Source organism: Sceloporus occidentalis, unplaced genomic scaffold, assembly GCF_023333645.1.
Source record: "Sceloporus occidentalis isolate IW3139 unplaced genomic scaffold, rSceOcc1.0.p SCAF_2, whole genome shotgun sequence".
Taxonomy (NCBI): Eukaryota; Metazoa; Chordata; class Lepidosauria; order Squamata; family Phrynosomatidae; genus Sceloporus; species Sceloporus occidentalis.
The window spans coordinates 252,753,316-252,766,243 of record NW_028316982.1 but is presented as its reverse complement, the minus strand read 5'-3'; the positions used below and the strand labels follow the sequence as shown (position 1 = coordinate 252,766,243).

At 43.9% G+C, this 12,928-nt stretch overlaps 1 protein-coding gene across 2 annotated transcripts in view; it reads right to left on the bottom strand.

Moving 5' to 3' along the window:
* The window catches only part of LOC149319999 (platelet-derived growth factor D-like), a 217,453-nt gene extending 211,341 nt beyond the window's left edge, over window positions 1-6,112 (bottom strand). For both annotated transcript variants that reach the window (XM_089512745.1, XM_089512746.1), the window contains exon 1: window positions 5,470-6,112. In XM_089512745.1, the coding sequence (XP_089368871.1) occupies window positions 5,470-5,617 (148 nt within the window). In that variant the 5' untranslated portion in view covers window positions 5,618-6,112. The remainder of the gene's footprint in view (window positions 1-5,469) is intronic.
* Window positions 6,113-12,928: the final 6,816 nt, after the last annotated feature.

Genomic DNA, 12,928 nt, shown 5'->3' with positions numbered 1-12,928 from the left:
AAACTGCATTAATTCTGCAGTGTGCAATTCTGCCTAGGTTCTTCTGAGTTAGAGAAAGTGGGATAACTTGAGGCTGAAGGATACTTTGAAAAACTTGCATGATTTCAGGAAGGAGACAGTCCTTTAACCCTGGATCTGTAACAGTGACTCTCTGTGACCAAGATCCTACATCATGCTTGTATAGGGCAAATCTACACTTACGTAGTTGCAAGGAGCCATGCTCCACCCACCCCCCTTTGCTGAATACTGACATTGTGCAATCCACTGTGTATTTGCCAATGTGCCTTTTTATTACCCCTATTGTGTTACCCACAAGGGTTGTTTCTCCAGTCTTACTCAAGAAAGTGGTACATTGAAGGCACTGACAAATGGTCACACGCCATCCAAGAGTATGCAACTGCACACTGGAATCTGCTTGGTCAGTCCCACCTAGAGTAAACCCACTGAATCAATTGTTGAATGGTGAAGCAACGCACATCTCAGTTCAGTTTATTCAGTGGTTCTACTCTAGCTGAGACTCACAATAGGGGTCTACACTGCAGAATGAATGCAGCTTGATACTTCTTTGACTGCTATGCTCAGTGTTATGGAATTCTGAGATTTGTAGTTTTGTGGGATGTTTAGGCTATCAGAGAGCTCTGGTGCCACAACAAACTATAAAATCCAGGATTCCATAAGACTGAGCAACAGCAGTTAAGGTTGGGTCAAACTGCCTTAATTCTATAATGTGGTAACACCTATTAACCCATGTGTAATGAGAACACTTGTGGAACTCACTCCATTTACACAAATATGAACTGTTGTATGGGGTGGAAAAGTATGACTACATGGTGTGTGACACCAACAGATCCATTCTGTACATGCCTAAATCATAGTTTTTCTTTACATTAAATGAGCTCTCTAGGAGAAATCCCACAGAGGTGTTCACTCCAGGAGGCAGGGGAAAAGTGCTAAGGAGAAGTCACTGTTTTGATTCTACTAAAGAAGTTATCTCTGCTTCTATTGAGTTGGAGAAGAAAGTCCTTTTCTGGTATGACTGCTGAATTCACCATTGAGTCCCACTTTTGGAATAAAGATGGGAGATAAATAGACTAATTTTGTATACAACTTCTGGTGCCATGCATCCAGTTACACATGAAGAACTATAGATATTTAAGATGATCAGTGAGGGGCCAGAAACTGTAAACCGCATAAAATAGAGCTCACCTTCTACATTTGAGAAACATGTAAGTAGGATATTGTGCCTTTCATCTATTACTATCTCCTACTACTCCCACTTGCCACTGGGTATCAAAGCCTTCCCCTCCACCCACAAAAAAGCACAGCAGCAGGGAGCTTGAACCAGAAAGAAGTCCCCAAATCTTTTACCCTAGACATAACACAGTCAGAATCTTTCTAACAATCACCATCATTATAATCTTTGGCAACATTTTCCAATTTCCACTGAGAGTTTTGCAGCAAGTTACTTTTCTCTGTTCCTAGGAGAAGCTGGGAAAGTAAACTTTTGGACTTCAAGTTCCCCCCAAAACCACACAGTATAGCCATACTGCCTGAAATAATTTGGAAGTTGTTGCCCTTCAAACTAGCTTTTCCAAGCTATGGTTCCAGGTTATGCTGGTTTTGGAAAATGTTTCAGAGATCTTTGGCTAGAAGCAGCAAGGATCATCTTCTAAATCTGCAGAACATAACAGTGGGGTAAACAGAGATAACTTTTCTGGGGTCACTGTTAAAGTTCACCAAAAAAAAAAAAAAAAAAAAAAAAACCCTTTAACCACTTGATGTTCTCCCTATCCTTGCCTGGAACAGAGATTCTTCTCCTAGTTTTGAAATATACCATGCCCACTCTGAAAATTCAGATCACTATCTACTCTCCTCTTCCTTACCAATAAGTAAAATTAAGCTATCTGAAGAGAACCAGTGTATGATGAACATCCACAGCACAACCACATTTTCTGAAATTCTGCTGTAAATACCAAAATTCACTGCCAGTTAGAGGCCAAGAGCTGCATTCACACTATGGTACTAAAACATAGACCCAGAAAAGAAGAAAATGTGAGATCTTAATCAACTCAGTACTTTTAAAAACTTGAGAGAACATCTTTCTAGGAATCTCTAGGACTTTCAGTGCAACTCTGTGGTCAATATTCAGCAGACGTTGGCCACTGAATTGTGCTAGAGGACTACAGATGCCTAGAGGTGTTTTCTCAAGGAATATCTAGGTCCTCCAGCATGACTGGCAGAGTTGCACTGGAGGATGTAGAGATTCCTAGAGAGTACGTATTAAGCAAATCTATGAGTAATCGACTGCAAAAGTTAAAGCCGCAAATGTGGAGGGCTGCCTGTAACCAAGGATGTGCTGACATGGTAGTCTGAGGCGGCTATCACATGAAAAGGCCAGGTCTGCTCTGTCTAGCCCAGTACCTGAAACTCTCTAGCTGAGGATTCTAAACACTCCTTCCCAAACTGCCTATCACAGGATTCCATAGGACAAAACTATAGCAATTAAGGGGGAATAACAGTGCCATAATTCTGTAGTGTGAATGGGCCCCTAGTACAGTGGGCCCTTGCTATGTTCTGGGGTTTGATTCTAGAACCCCCTGTAGATACCAGAATCCATGGATGCTGAAGTCCCATTATATACAATGGCATAGTAAAATGGTGTCCCTTATATAAAATGTGAAAATCAAAGTTTCTTTTTTGGAGATATACTGTAGATAGATAGAGAGAATCTAAAAAGGAATCCATCCATGGATTCCACTATCCAAAACTTGGAATATTCTAGCCGTGGATGGTGAAATCCATAGATGCAGACTCTATGGATACAGAGGGCTGACTATATGCTCTAGAAGTCTTGGGTTACAAACCTTATCAACATATCTAAAAAAGAAACATGTCTTTCCCAGCCTTGTTATTAAAGATTGTTCATCTGAAAATGTCTACAGCTGAACCTCTGGGATTTTGCAGAAACAACACAGGTTAGATAGAGGTAGTTTATGGATACTTGGCCCATTATCATGTTGGTCAAATCTTTTAGGTCAAAGAATGAATTAGTGGACATGCCCTGCCTGGGCAACATTTTCCTTTCCCATTGGAGTCTCGCCATTTGAAGCATACAAATATATTGCTGTATATGACATGGGCTATTTCACACTTTGTGAACTTTTGTCGAAAGAAAATATGTGAAACTTGAAGGTACATCAGCACATCAGAATTATCCTACCCAAATGTAATACACTTTGGCTTTGTGTGTTGGGAAACCATCAACTCGTCCACTGGGTGACTTTGAAAATATTGAGAATTGTCGCACATGATTATTTTCTGCCAAATGTCATACATTTTTATGAAACAACCATGTTTTACAGGTAGGAATTCACAATAATATATGAAGTGGTCCTGAATGTGACTTTTGAGTGTGCTTCTGGATGTCCTCCTGTCCATACAGCACATGAGCATGGTTTCCAAAATAATGTGGGATGCACAATAGTTCCAGAAATGTTTGCCAGAGAACATAGTATGCATGAAGAGCCAGTATGGTGTAATGGTTTGAATGTTGGGCTATGACTCTGGAAACCAAGGTTTAAACCCCAGTTCAGCCACATAAAGCCACTTGGTGGCCTTGGGCAAGTCACACTGTCTCAGCCTTTGATGAAACTTGCCAAGAAAACTCCAGGATAGCTTCACAAACTTTATCAACACATCTAAAGAAGAAACAGCGGAGGAAAGTTGATATTCAGTGTTAGACAAAAGTCTTTCCCAGCTTTGTTACTAAAGGTTGCTCATCTGAAAATGTCTGAGTTCGTTTTAGGGTCACTATAAGTGTGAAATGACTTGAAGGCACACAACAACAACAATAACAACAACATAGTATGCATATGTTTGCTTATGTGCGCACCCATCTCAGATCTACTTCTTGGACTTACTTTGTTGCACCTTCTAAAGCCAATAGCTCTATTACAGGCATGTTTTCTTTTGTCTTTTGAATGGATTGGTTTTAAATAAATCTGTTTCTATATATAGTTGAATTGCACTTTAATGACAAAGTACATGTGCATGTAAAGTGTATGTTTTTATGTAGGGCTTATTTGTGTGTGTGTGTGTGTGGGGGGGTGTTTCTATGTATTCCTTATAGTTTTGCAAGTTACCTGGAGTCTCATGTGTTGGGGAGAGAGGTGTAATCAAAGTGAATGAATAAATAAAAAAATAAAGTTCTCTCAGAGGTGAGCCCTAAGTAATAATCACAATCCCTAGTGAGGTGGATTCAGTCTGGAATATCAGTCTGCAAAAGGATCTTGTAGCACCTTTGAGACTGTGGAGGGAAAAGTTGCAACACAGGTTTTTGTAGACTTAATAGATGTGCTTCAAAGGTGCTACAAGGCCCCTTTGCAGACAGTCCCCAATAAGTGAGCATATGCAGGACCATGGGCAACTGTTCTGAGCTAAGGACTACTGCTGTGATGCCCATGGTCAAAATTTGACACTAAATATGGAGCATAAGCTTTTAACCCTTGAATGGGCCACGAACTGCAGTTTTGCCAGATGTTTCACACTTTGCCCATTTCCCAAACAGAAACCACCTCCACATGTTTGTGGGGAGGGAGACCTGAATCCACCACCAAATGCAAATCAATCCAATAGTTATGTCCTGCACCATACACAGACACAGCAAAGGACCACAACCCTAAAAGGACAAGTGAAGGAATGACTGAGAAGTTATGAGTCCCCACAGTTTCCTTTTGGGGAACCACAACTCCCAGCATTCCCCCCTCCCAGCTCAGCCAGGCAGGGGGACCAGATGTCCTCCTTTTCCCACACAGGCCCTACATTTCAACCTCCTGTCCAGGAGGAATGTCAAGGATGTCCATCATCTTTGAACAGGGCTGAGAAGCAGGAATTTATATTTCTGGGAGTGTTTCTAGCTTTTCTTGGGCCATGTCCTCCATTATCCTTGAATGTCCTACATTTTGTAGTGCCAGGTCCTCCTTGCCGATGAGGACCTCTTGTTCACTAGGAGCTTCTGAGAGCCGCAATTTTTCAAAAGTTAAGTTTCCCAAACACTGATCCTCCAGGGCCCCCCTTCCACCTGTTGCCCTCTCTTGCTCTTCTCCGTGCAAGAAGGTAGCCAGAGGGCACCTTACCTAGCCATCTCCATCAGGCTTTGGCATCATTGTTTGTTTGTTGTGTGCCCTTCAAGTTGTTTCCAACTTATGGCGACCCTAAGGAGAGGCGGTGAGCCTATCCTGGGCTTTGCTTGGCAAGATGTGTTCAGAGGAGGTTTGCCCTGGCCTTCCCCTGAGGAGGCTGAGAGAGTGTGACTTGCCCAAGGGGGTCTCCCTGGCCAAACTGGGAAGCAAACCCTGGTCTGCAGAGTCGCAGCCCAACACTCCAACCCACTCTATGCCAAGCTGGCACTCATCTGGGCATCTCATCTCCCCACCCAAAAAACCCCAAAGCCAAGCCAGGCACACTCACCGTCTCTGCGCAGGTGGGAAGCCCTCAAGGCTCGGATCGATCCGCTCTGAGGGGCAGCGGCGGCAGCGCCAGGCCCCAGACGGTGGGCAAAGTTTGCCAGGGCTATTACCAAGGGCAGCAGCAGGAGGAAAAACCCAGGGCCATGCATGATTGGGCACTCTGGGGGCAACCTCTTGCTTGGCAGGAAAAGGCAAGGCAAGGAAAGAGAAGAAAAGAGAAGGAAAGGAAAGGAAAGAATGGGAAAGAAAAGGAAGGGAAGGGAGCAAAGGAAAAGTAAAGAGAAGGAAAGGAAAGAGAAGAAAAGGAAAAGAAAAGAGAAGGAAAGGAAAGAAAGGAAAAGGAAGGAAAGGAAAAGGAAAGAGAAAGAGTAGGGAAGAGAAGAGAAGAAAGGAAAAGGAAGGGAATAATGCCAAAGAAAGGAAAGGGGGAAAGAAAGAGAGAAGACTCCTCTTCTGCCTGCCCAAACAAGCCCACTCGGGATCTTCTCTTCTCTTCTCCTTGTTTGAGGTGTGCCCACTTTGTGCCAAGCGGGTGCAGCCCAGGAGGAGCCCAAGGGAGGGGGGAGAGGAAGGGCAGCCGAGCCCAGGAGGTGATCGGGGGCCAGGGGGGTCCGGGGTTCCTTTCCTTGACCCGCAGGGGCTTCTCTCTCTCTCTCTTTCTCTCTCTCTCCCCGGACCGAGGGAGGAGGAGGGTCTCACTGCCACGCGGGGCCAGGGCTGGGCGGTGGAAAGCCAGGCAGCGAGGCAGCCAGCCAGAGCAACGCCCCCGGCCCCCGAGAGCCAGAAGGGCAGCCAGGGATGGCACAGCGGGGGGAGCCCTCCCTGACTTGTCCTTAGGTTGGCAGGGAGCCCACGGCGGGGGGCTTGGGCTTGGGATTTTCCCTTCTTTTCCTTTCCCTTTCCCTTTTTTCCTTTTCCTTTTTCTTCCTTTTCCTTTCCCCTTTCCTTCCTTTCCTTTCCCCTTTTTCTTCTCCTTCCTTCCTTCCTTCCTTCTTTTCTTTTTTTCTTTCCTTTCTTTCCCTCTCTGACTCACCTTTCCCAAGTCACACTCTCTCATCCTCTCTGAGGAAGGCAAGGGCCAAGCCCTTCTGAACAAATCCTGTTCAGAGAATGCACCTGAGGAAGCTGGCTGAAGTAGACTGAAGTCTACAAATTCTCTTTCTTGCAGTTAGCCTCAAAGGTGCTACAAGAGCTCTCTACTTATTATTATTATTATTATTATTAACATTTATTTATCTAGCACTTTAAAATGTGCACCACGCTCTACGCAGCAGGCATCCAAACCCAATACAAAAAAACAACACTTGGTAACAACACACACAGCCTTAAGGTCAACACAACTCAGAAGTGACTGGAAGGCACACAACAACAACAACAACAGCAGCAAGAGATTTCAAATGGAGTGCAGTCCTTTTACAAGTTACTCCTGGTTACTGCAAGTTTTCTCCCCCCAAATTTCAGAATCAATTTGGATGGATTGTAAAAATACAATTTATATAGTTTTTTGTGGGTTTTTCGGGCTATGTGGCCATGTTCCAGAAAAGTTTCTTCCTGATGTTTCGACAGCATCTGTGGCTGGCATCTTCAGAGAATGCTTTGCCTGGAAAAAGTTAGATGTATATATACTGTGTGAGCCTGGGAATGTAGGAGCGATTTGCATGTGTATTGTTCTGTGCTGATGGCAGGCTTCAGGCTGGGAGGCTAATGCAAAAGAGGATTAATGTCTGCTAATTGGTGATCATTATCCGCAGGGAAAACCCCTGACTCTGAATGGTTTCCCATTTGCATTTGCTTAGTCCTCATTTTGCTATTCCTCAGGACTGGTAGCCAAATTTTGTTCACTTTAAGGGTTTCTTCTTTCCTATTGAAATTGTCCAGGTGTTTGTGGATTTCAATGGCTTCCCTGTGCATCCTGACATGGTAGTGGTTGGCATGATCCAGAATTTCAGTGTTTTCAAACAGTATTTTATGCCCAAGATGGTTTCTAACATGTTCTGCTATTGCTGATTTTTCTGGCCGGCCCAGTCTGCAGTGTCTCTTGTGTTCCTTGATTCTTGTTTGCACACTGCGTTTGGTGGTCCCTATGTAGACTTGTCCACAGCTGCATGGTATGCAGTAAACTCCTGTCTTTGGCTGAGCGAAGCATTTGCTGGATTTTCTTCATCAGTTTGTAAACCATTTGCAGGTTGTGCTTCCTCACCACTTTGCCTATTCTCTCTGTGACTCCTTTGATGTATGATAAAAATACCTTCCCTTTGGGTGCTGCTTGTCTTCACTTCTCTGGGTTTTCCTGGGCCTGGCAGCCCTTCTGATGTCTGAGCTGGAATAACCATTGGCCTATAGAGCCTGGTCCAGATGCTTCAGTTCATCTTCCAAGAAGTGGGGTTCGCAGATGCATTTTGCTTGGTCTACCAGTGTTTTGATTGTGCTTCTTTTTTGTCCTGGGTGATGGTTGGAGTTCTTGTGCAGGTATCTGTCTGTACGTGTGGGTTTTCGGTATACTGTGTGACCCAAATGTAGGTTTGGTTTGTGGATGACTAGGACATCCAAAAATGGCAGTGTTCCTTCCTTTTCTTTTTCCATAGTGAATTGGATGTTGGGGTGGATGTTGTTCAGATGGTTCAGGAATACAGCCAGGTCTTCTTCTCCATGGCTCAGATGGTGAAAGTGTCATCCATGTATCGGAATCAAGTTGTGGGCATTTTCGGTGCTGTTTCCAGGGCTTGCTTTTCAAAGTGTTTCATGTAAAAGTTTGCTATCACTGGGCTTATTATTATTGTTTCTGTTAGACATTTGCATCCCAGAATTCTTGCCAATGTTTTTTTATGTTAGCCAGATACCTAGCAGTAGATACTGGTCCACCACCCCAGTTTTTGTTCTAGAGCTGTACTTTCTAAAAGATTAAACAAGACCATCTTCTAGATGGGGAAGAGTCCCTTAGGAGAACAGAGAGTCTTCAAGCAAGGTGGGCTAGACCTTTGGACACCAAAGGAAAATTTGTTGTCAGAGGAACAGTTCAGCAAAGCCTGAATGTCCCCCCCCCCCCCCCCACAAACACACAACACACACACAAAAACAGCACTTGTGTTACCACTTTACCTGTCATGACTCCCTGCTATGGAATTCTGGGATGTATAGTTTGGTGAGATAGTTCAGATTCTTCCCCATATTATCTGAGTTGTATTTCAGAGAGGGGATCAGTCTCTCACCAAACTACAAATCCTAGGATTCTTAGACCAGAGCCATGGCAATTGTGCTATTGAACTGATCTAGTTGTGATGCACCAACACACATGATCTTGATACAATATCATAAATGGTTTTCCCAAATGGCTGCTGATACATACATGGAAGCCACATCTAATAACAAGGTGTTTTTTCCCCTCCAGCTCTATCCCTGAATAGATTTCCAGCAGCAAGAAAGTGTACTTTCCCCCTTTTTCCTAAATTGCAGTTCCCAGAGTTGAAGTACTCTTTTTTATATTGCAGTAAATTGCACCACTCTTTTTTATAGTCTCAAATTCAGCAACAAATTGCTGTGCTCAAAATTTCTACATACCCTTTGCATCCATTCTCTTTCCTTCCCACAGTTGTTCTGTTTCCCTTGCTGTTCCAGAACTCCCCTCTTTGTTGTCCCTCTTCCTGCTTGCTATCTAACTTTAGTTTACAGACTCCTTGGGGCAAGGTTTACTCTTTTTGCATACATTACTCTGCAAAATGCCATATACATTGAAAAACTAAAAACAATGGCAATGTAGAAAAGTGGTAAAGAAGAGGAATGATGCTTTCCAAGGACTGCAAATTCTGCTAATACTAAGGAGTTTATCACACAAGAGGGAAGTGCCCAAATTCCATGGATAAATGAGGTTTATATTTGTGAATATATTGCAAGAGTGGGATTTTCAGACAACATTGCGTGACTTTGACATTAACCCGACATTAACCTGTGCAAAAAATGGCAAGATTGTGCTGCTTTTCAATTTCAGGAAAATCCCAAAGTTAAAAAGCAGCAAAATGTTGCTGCTTTTTGTACAGGTTAATGTTGGGTTGATGCCAAAGTGCCCTGATGTGTCTGAAAACAATCCTGCTCTTACAGGATATTCACAGGATTTAAACCCCATTTATCCATGGGATTGGGCACTTTGCCTCCTATGCGATAAACCCCTAAGTCTGTGATCTGAAATGGTTAGTCTTGGCTAGAGTCAGTTCATGGGTAAATCCTTCTGATTCAATAGGTCTTTTCTAGTTGGGCCTAAGAGAAGAATTCAGATCTGTGTGTTTAATGTGCCTTGAGAAATCTTTGCAGGGTAGAGACTGGCACAAAGTGCTGGTCTGTGGGCGGAGTCATCACAGAGCATCCACATGCTCAATGCCATGAATCCTCCCCTTTTGCACCATGATGCCGTGCATGCTTCTAGATGGCATGCAGCATCATGGCGTGTCCCTGATGTTGCATCTAGATGATGCAGTGTCTAAAGGACATCACAAAGCTGCACTGTCACAGCTGTGATGCCTTTTGGAGGGCACAAAAAGGAGCCAGTTTTTGGGCTCCTTTTTGTGCTCCCTAGAGGCTGGATCGATGCTGCAGCATGCACCAGAGATTAAAGGGGCAGCTGGATGCTGTCCATTTGTCGAGCCCCTTAGTCTTTGAAAATGGCATTTAAATACTGAAATAAACAAAATAATGTTTTTTGTGGTTTTTTTGGGCTATGTGGCCATGTTCTAGAAAATTTTCTTCCTGACGTTTTGCCAGATGCTGGCGAAATGTCAGGAAGAAAATTTTCTAGAACATGGCCACATAGCCCAAAAACCCCACAAAAAACCATGGATGCCGGCCATGAAAGCCTTCGACTTCACAAACAAAATCATTATGGGCAAACTACTCCCTTTTTAACGGACTTCTTGAAGATTATAAAATCATAGAATTAGCAGGGACCACAAAAAACCATATAAATCCAGCCTTCTGTCATGCATGAATCCACAGCTAAAATATTCACAAGATGGCAATTCAAGCATTGTTTAAAAGACTCTTATGAAGGAGACTCCACCAACATCTGAGGTAGCTCAGTCAAGCAGCTCTTCCCATCAGGAAACTCTTCTAAATGTCTAGGCAGAATCTCTTTCTCTGTAATTTGAAACTGTATGTTCATATCTGAAGGGATGTCATGCAGAAGAGGGAGGAACAACTTAGGGAGCTGGGCATGTCTAGCTTGGAGAAGAGAAGACCAAGAGCTAGCACGTCACCTCTCTGCCTTCTCTTCTCCAAGCTAAACATATACAGCTTCCTAAATCAATTCCCCCTTTTTTAAGCATCTGAAGAGTTGTCATGAAGAAAATGGAACCATTGGTTTTCTGCTGCACCAGAGACTAGAATGAGAACCAATGCATTCAAATGACAAGAAAAGAGATTCCACCTAAACATTAGGAAGAGCTTACTGGCTGTAAGGGTTTTCATAGTGGAACAGATTGCATGGAAGGATAGTGGGCTCTACTTCTTTAAGGTTTTTTTTTTTAAACAGAAGTTGGATTGGCATCTTTCAGGGGTACTTTAGTTATGTACTCTTGCAAGGTAAGGGCACTAATTGGCACTTGCAGTCCTATGCAGCTCTAAGTCTCTGTGGACAACATTTCTATTCAACCAGTCCAGCAAGCCTGCAGTCTTGGTTTTATCTTTGATTCTTCTCTGTCAAGTATCCCCCAAATCCAGACCACAGCCAAGGCTTGTAGATTCTTTTTATACAATATTGCCAAAATCCGACCATATCTCTCCGCCTCTACTGCCAAGATCCTCGTCCATGCCCTAGTGATCTCCCAACTTGATTACTGCAACATCATCCTGGCTGGGCTTCCTCTCTCTCATCTCCGTCCTTTAATTTCTGTCCAGCATTCAGCTGCACGCATTATCACATCCACCCACCACTCTGACCCCATCTCTCCTGTGTTGGCATCCCTTCACTGGCTCCCACTCCCTTTCCGCATTCAGTATAAGCTCCTGCTGTCAACGTTTAAAGCCCTCCATGGGCTGGCCCCTCCCTACTTATCAGACCTTATTTCCCCTCACCTTCTCACTAGGGCCCTCCGTTCTGGTAGTCAAGGTCTGCTGTCCCAGCCCAGGATTTCCTCTGCCCCATCTCGGATTTGCCCCTTTTCACTCGCTGCCCCTCACTCCTGGAACCTTCTTCCCCCGCGAGCAAGAGCCATCACTTCCTTAACCAGCTTCAAAACAGAGCTGAAGACCATCCTGTTCAGAGAAGCGTTCCCAGGCATTGCATAATTGTCACTTGCTATTTGATGTTCTTTTGTTGTCTGTTTTATTGAATAATTTCCTGTATTGCTATGTATTTTATATGTATTATCTTACTAGACAGGCCCCTTCCCCACCACCACTCCCTTCTCCTTCTGTGTTGTGTCTTTTTAGATTGTAAGCCTGAGGGCAGGGAACCGTCCAATTAATAAGATTGTATGTACAGCGCTGTGTAAATTTACAGCGCTTTATAAATAAAGGTTAATAATAATAAGGTTAATAAGTCACTAATTGACACTTGCAATCCCATGCAGCTCTATGATTCAATATCATAAGTGGTGAATACATTAGCAGGATATGACAGGCCAACCCCATCATATCCTGTCTCCATATCCAGCTCATTCCCACCCCTGGCACTCATCTGGTCTGATTCAGTGACAGGTGGGTGTTCAGATTGATGTCCACTGCCATGCTGTAGAGTTGCTGCCACTACCTTGCCCATCACTACTGCCATTCTCTGTGCAACCCCCCAGCATATTCTGTAAGAGTAGACATGGGGCTCCTGGTTTCACTCATGTGGCCAAGTGCTCCTTTCCAGCATCACAGGCTGCAACTGGGGCCTGCAAGCAGAATGGTGGTGGTAGTGGTAGTGGCAGGTAAGGGAGCATGTGGCCGTCTGGTCTACTGTCTACTGGAAACCCTGGTAGAAACAGATTTTTTTTAGACCAGGCTAAGATCCAGTTGGGTTGAATTCAGGCCAGATCAGAATGGCATCCGGGTCTGCTGAGGCTGTTGGCCTGCATCTTCTAAACAAGCTGACACCAGGCTAGGAGAAACATAGGCCTTTTGGCCCATGCATACAACCCCATAGTCTCTGGAGCAACAGAAAACCAGCTTACTCCTTCTTCTGCATGACCCTTTCAAATATTTACAGATGTTAAGAAGCAGCTTTGTTTTCTCCAATAATAAGGATAATCCCATTGGCTTCACTGGATGATTCATGCCTACAAGAGCACCATACCAACAGATCAGGGAGGAATTTGGTTATATCATCTGGTGGCTGGGGCTATTTTTTCCATTTGTTTGTGTTCCCCTTCTTGTGCATGCCCTGCCCTGCCTTGCGTCTCAGCTTGCCTCTTTAAGTCATTCAGAACATTTCTATTGTGTGACAAACTGTTTGTATTTCTGCTCTGTCTGTTCACCTATAGCCTTCAGTA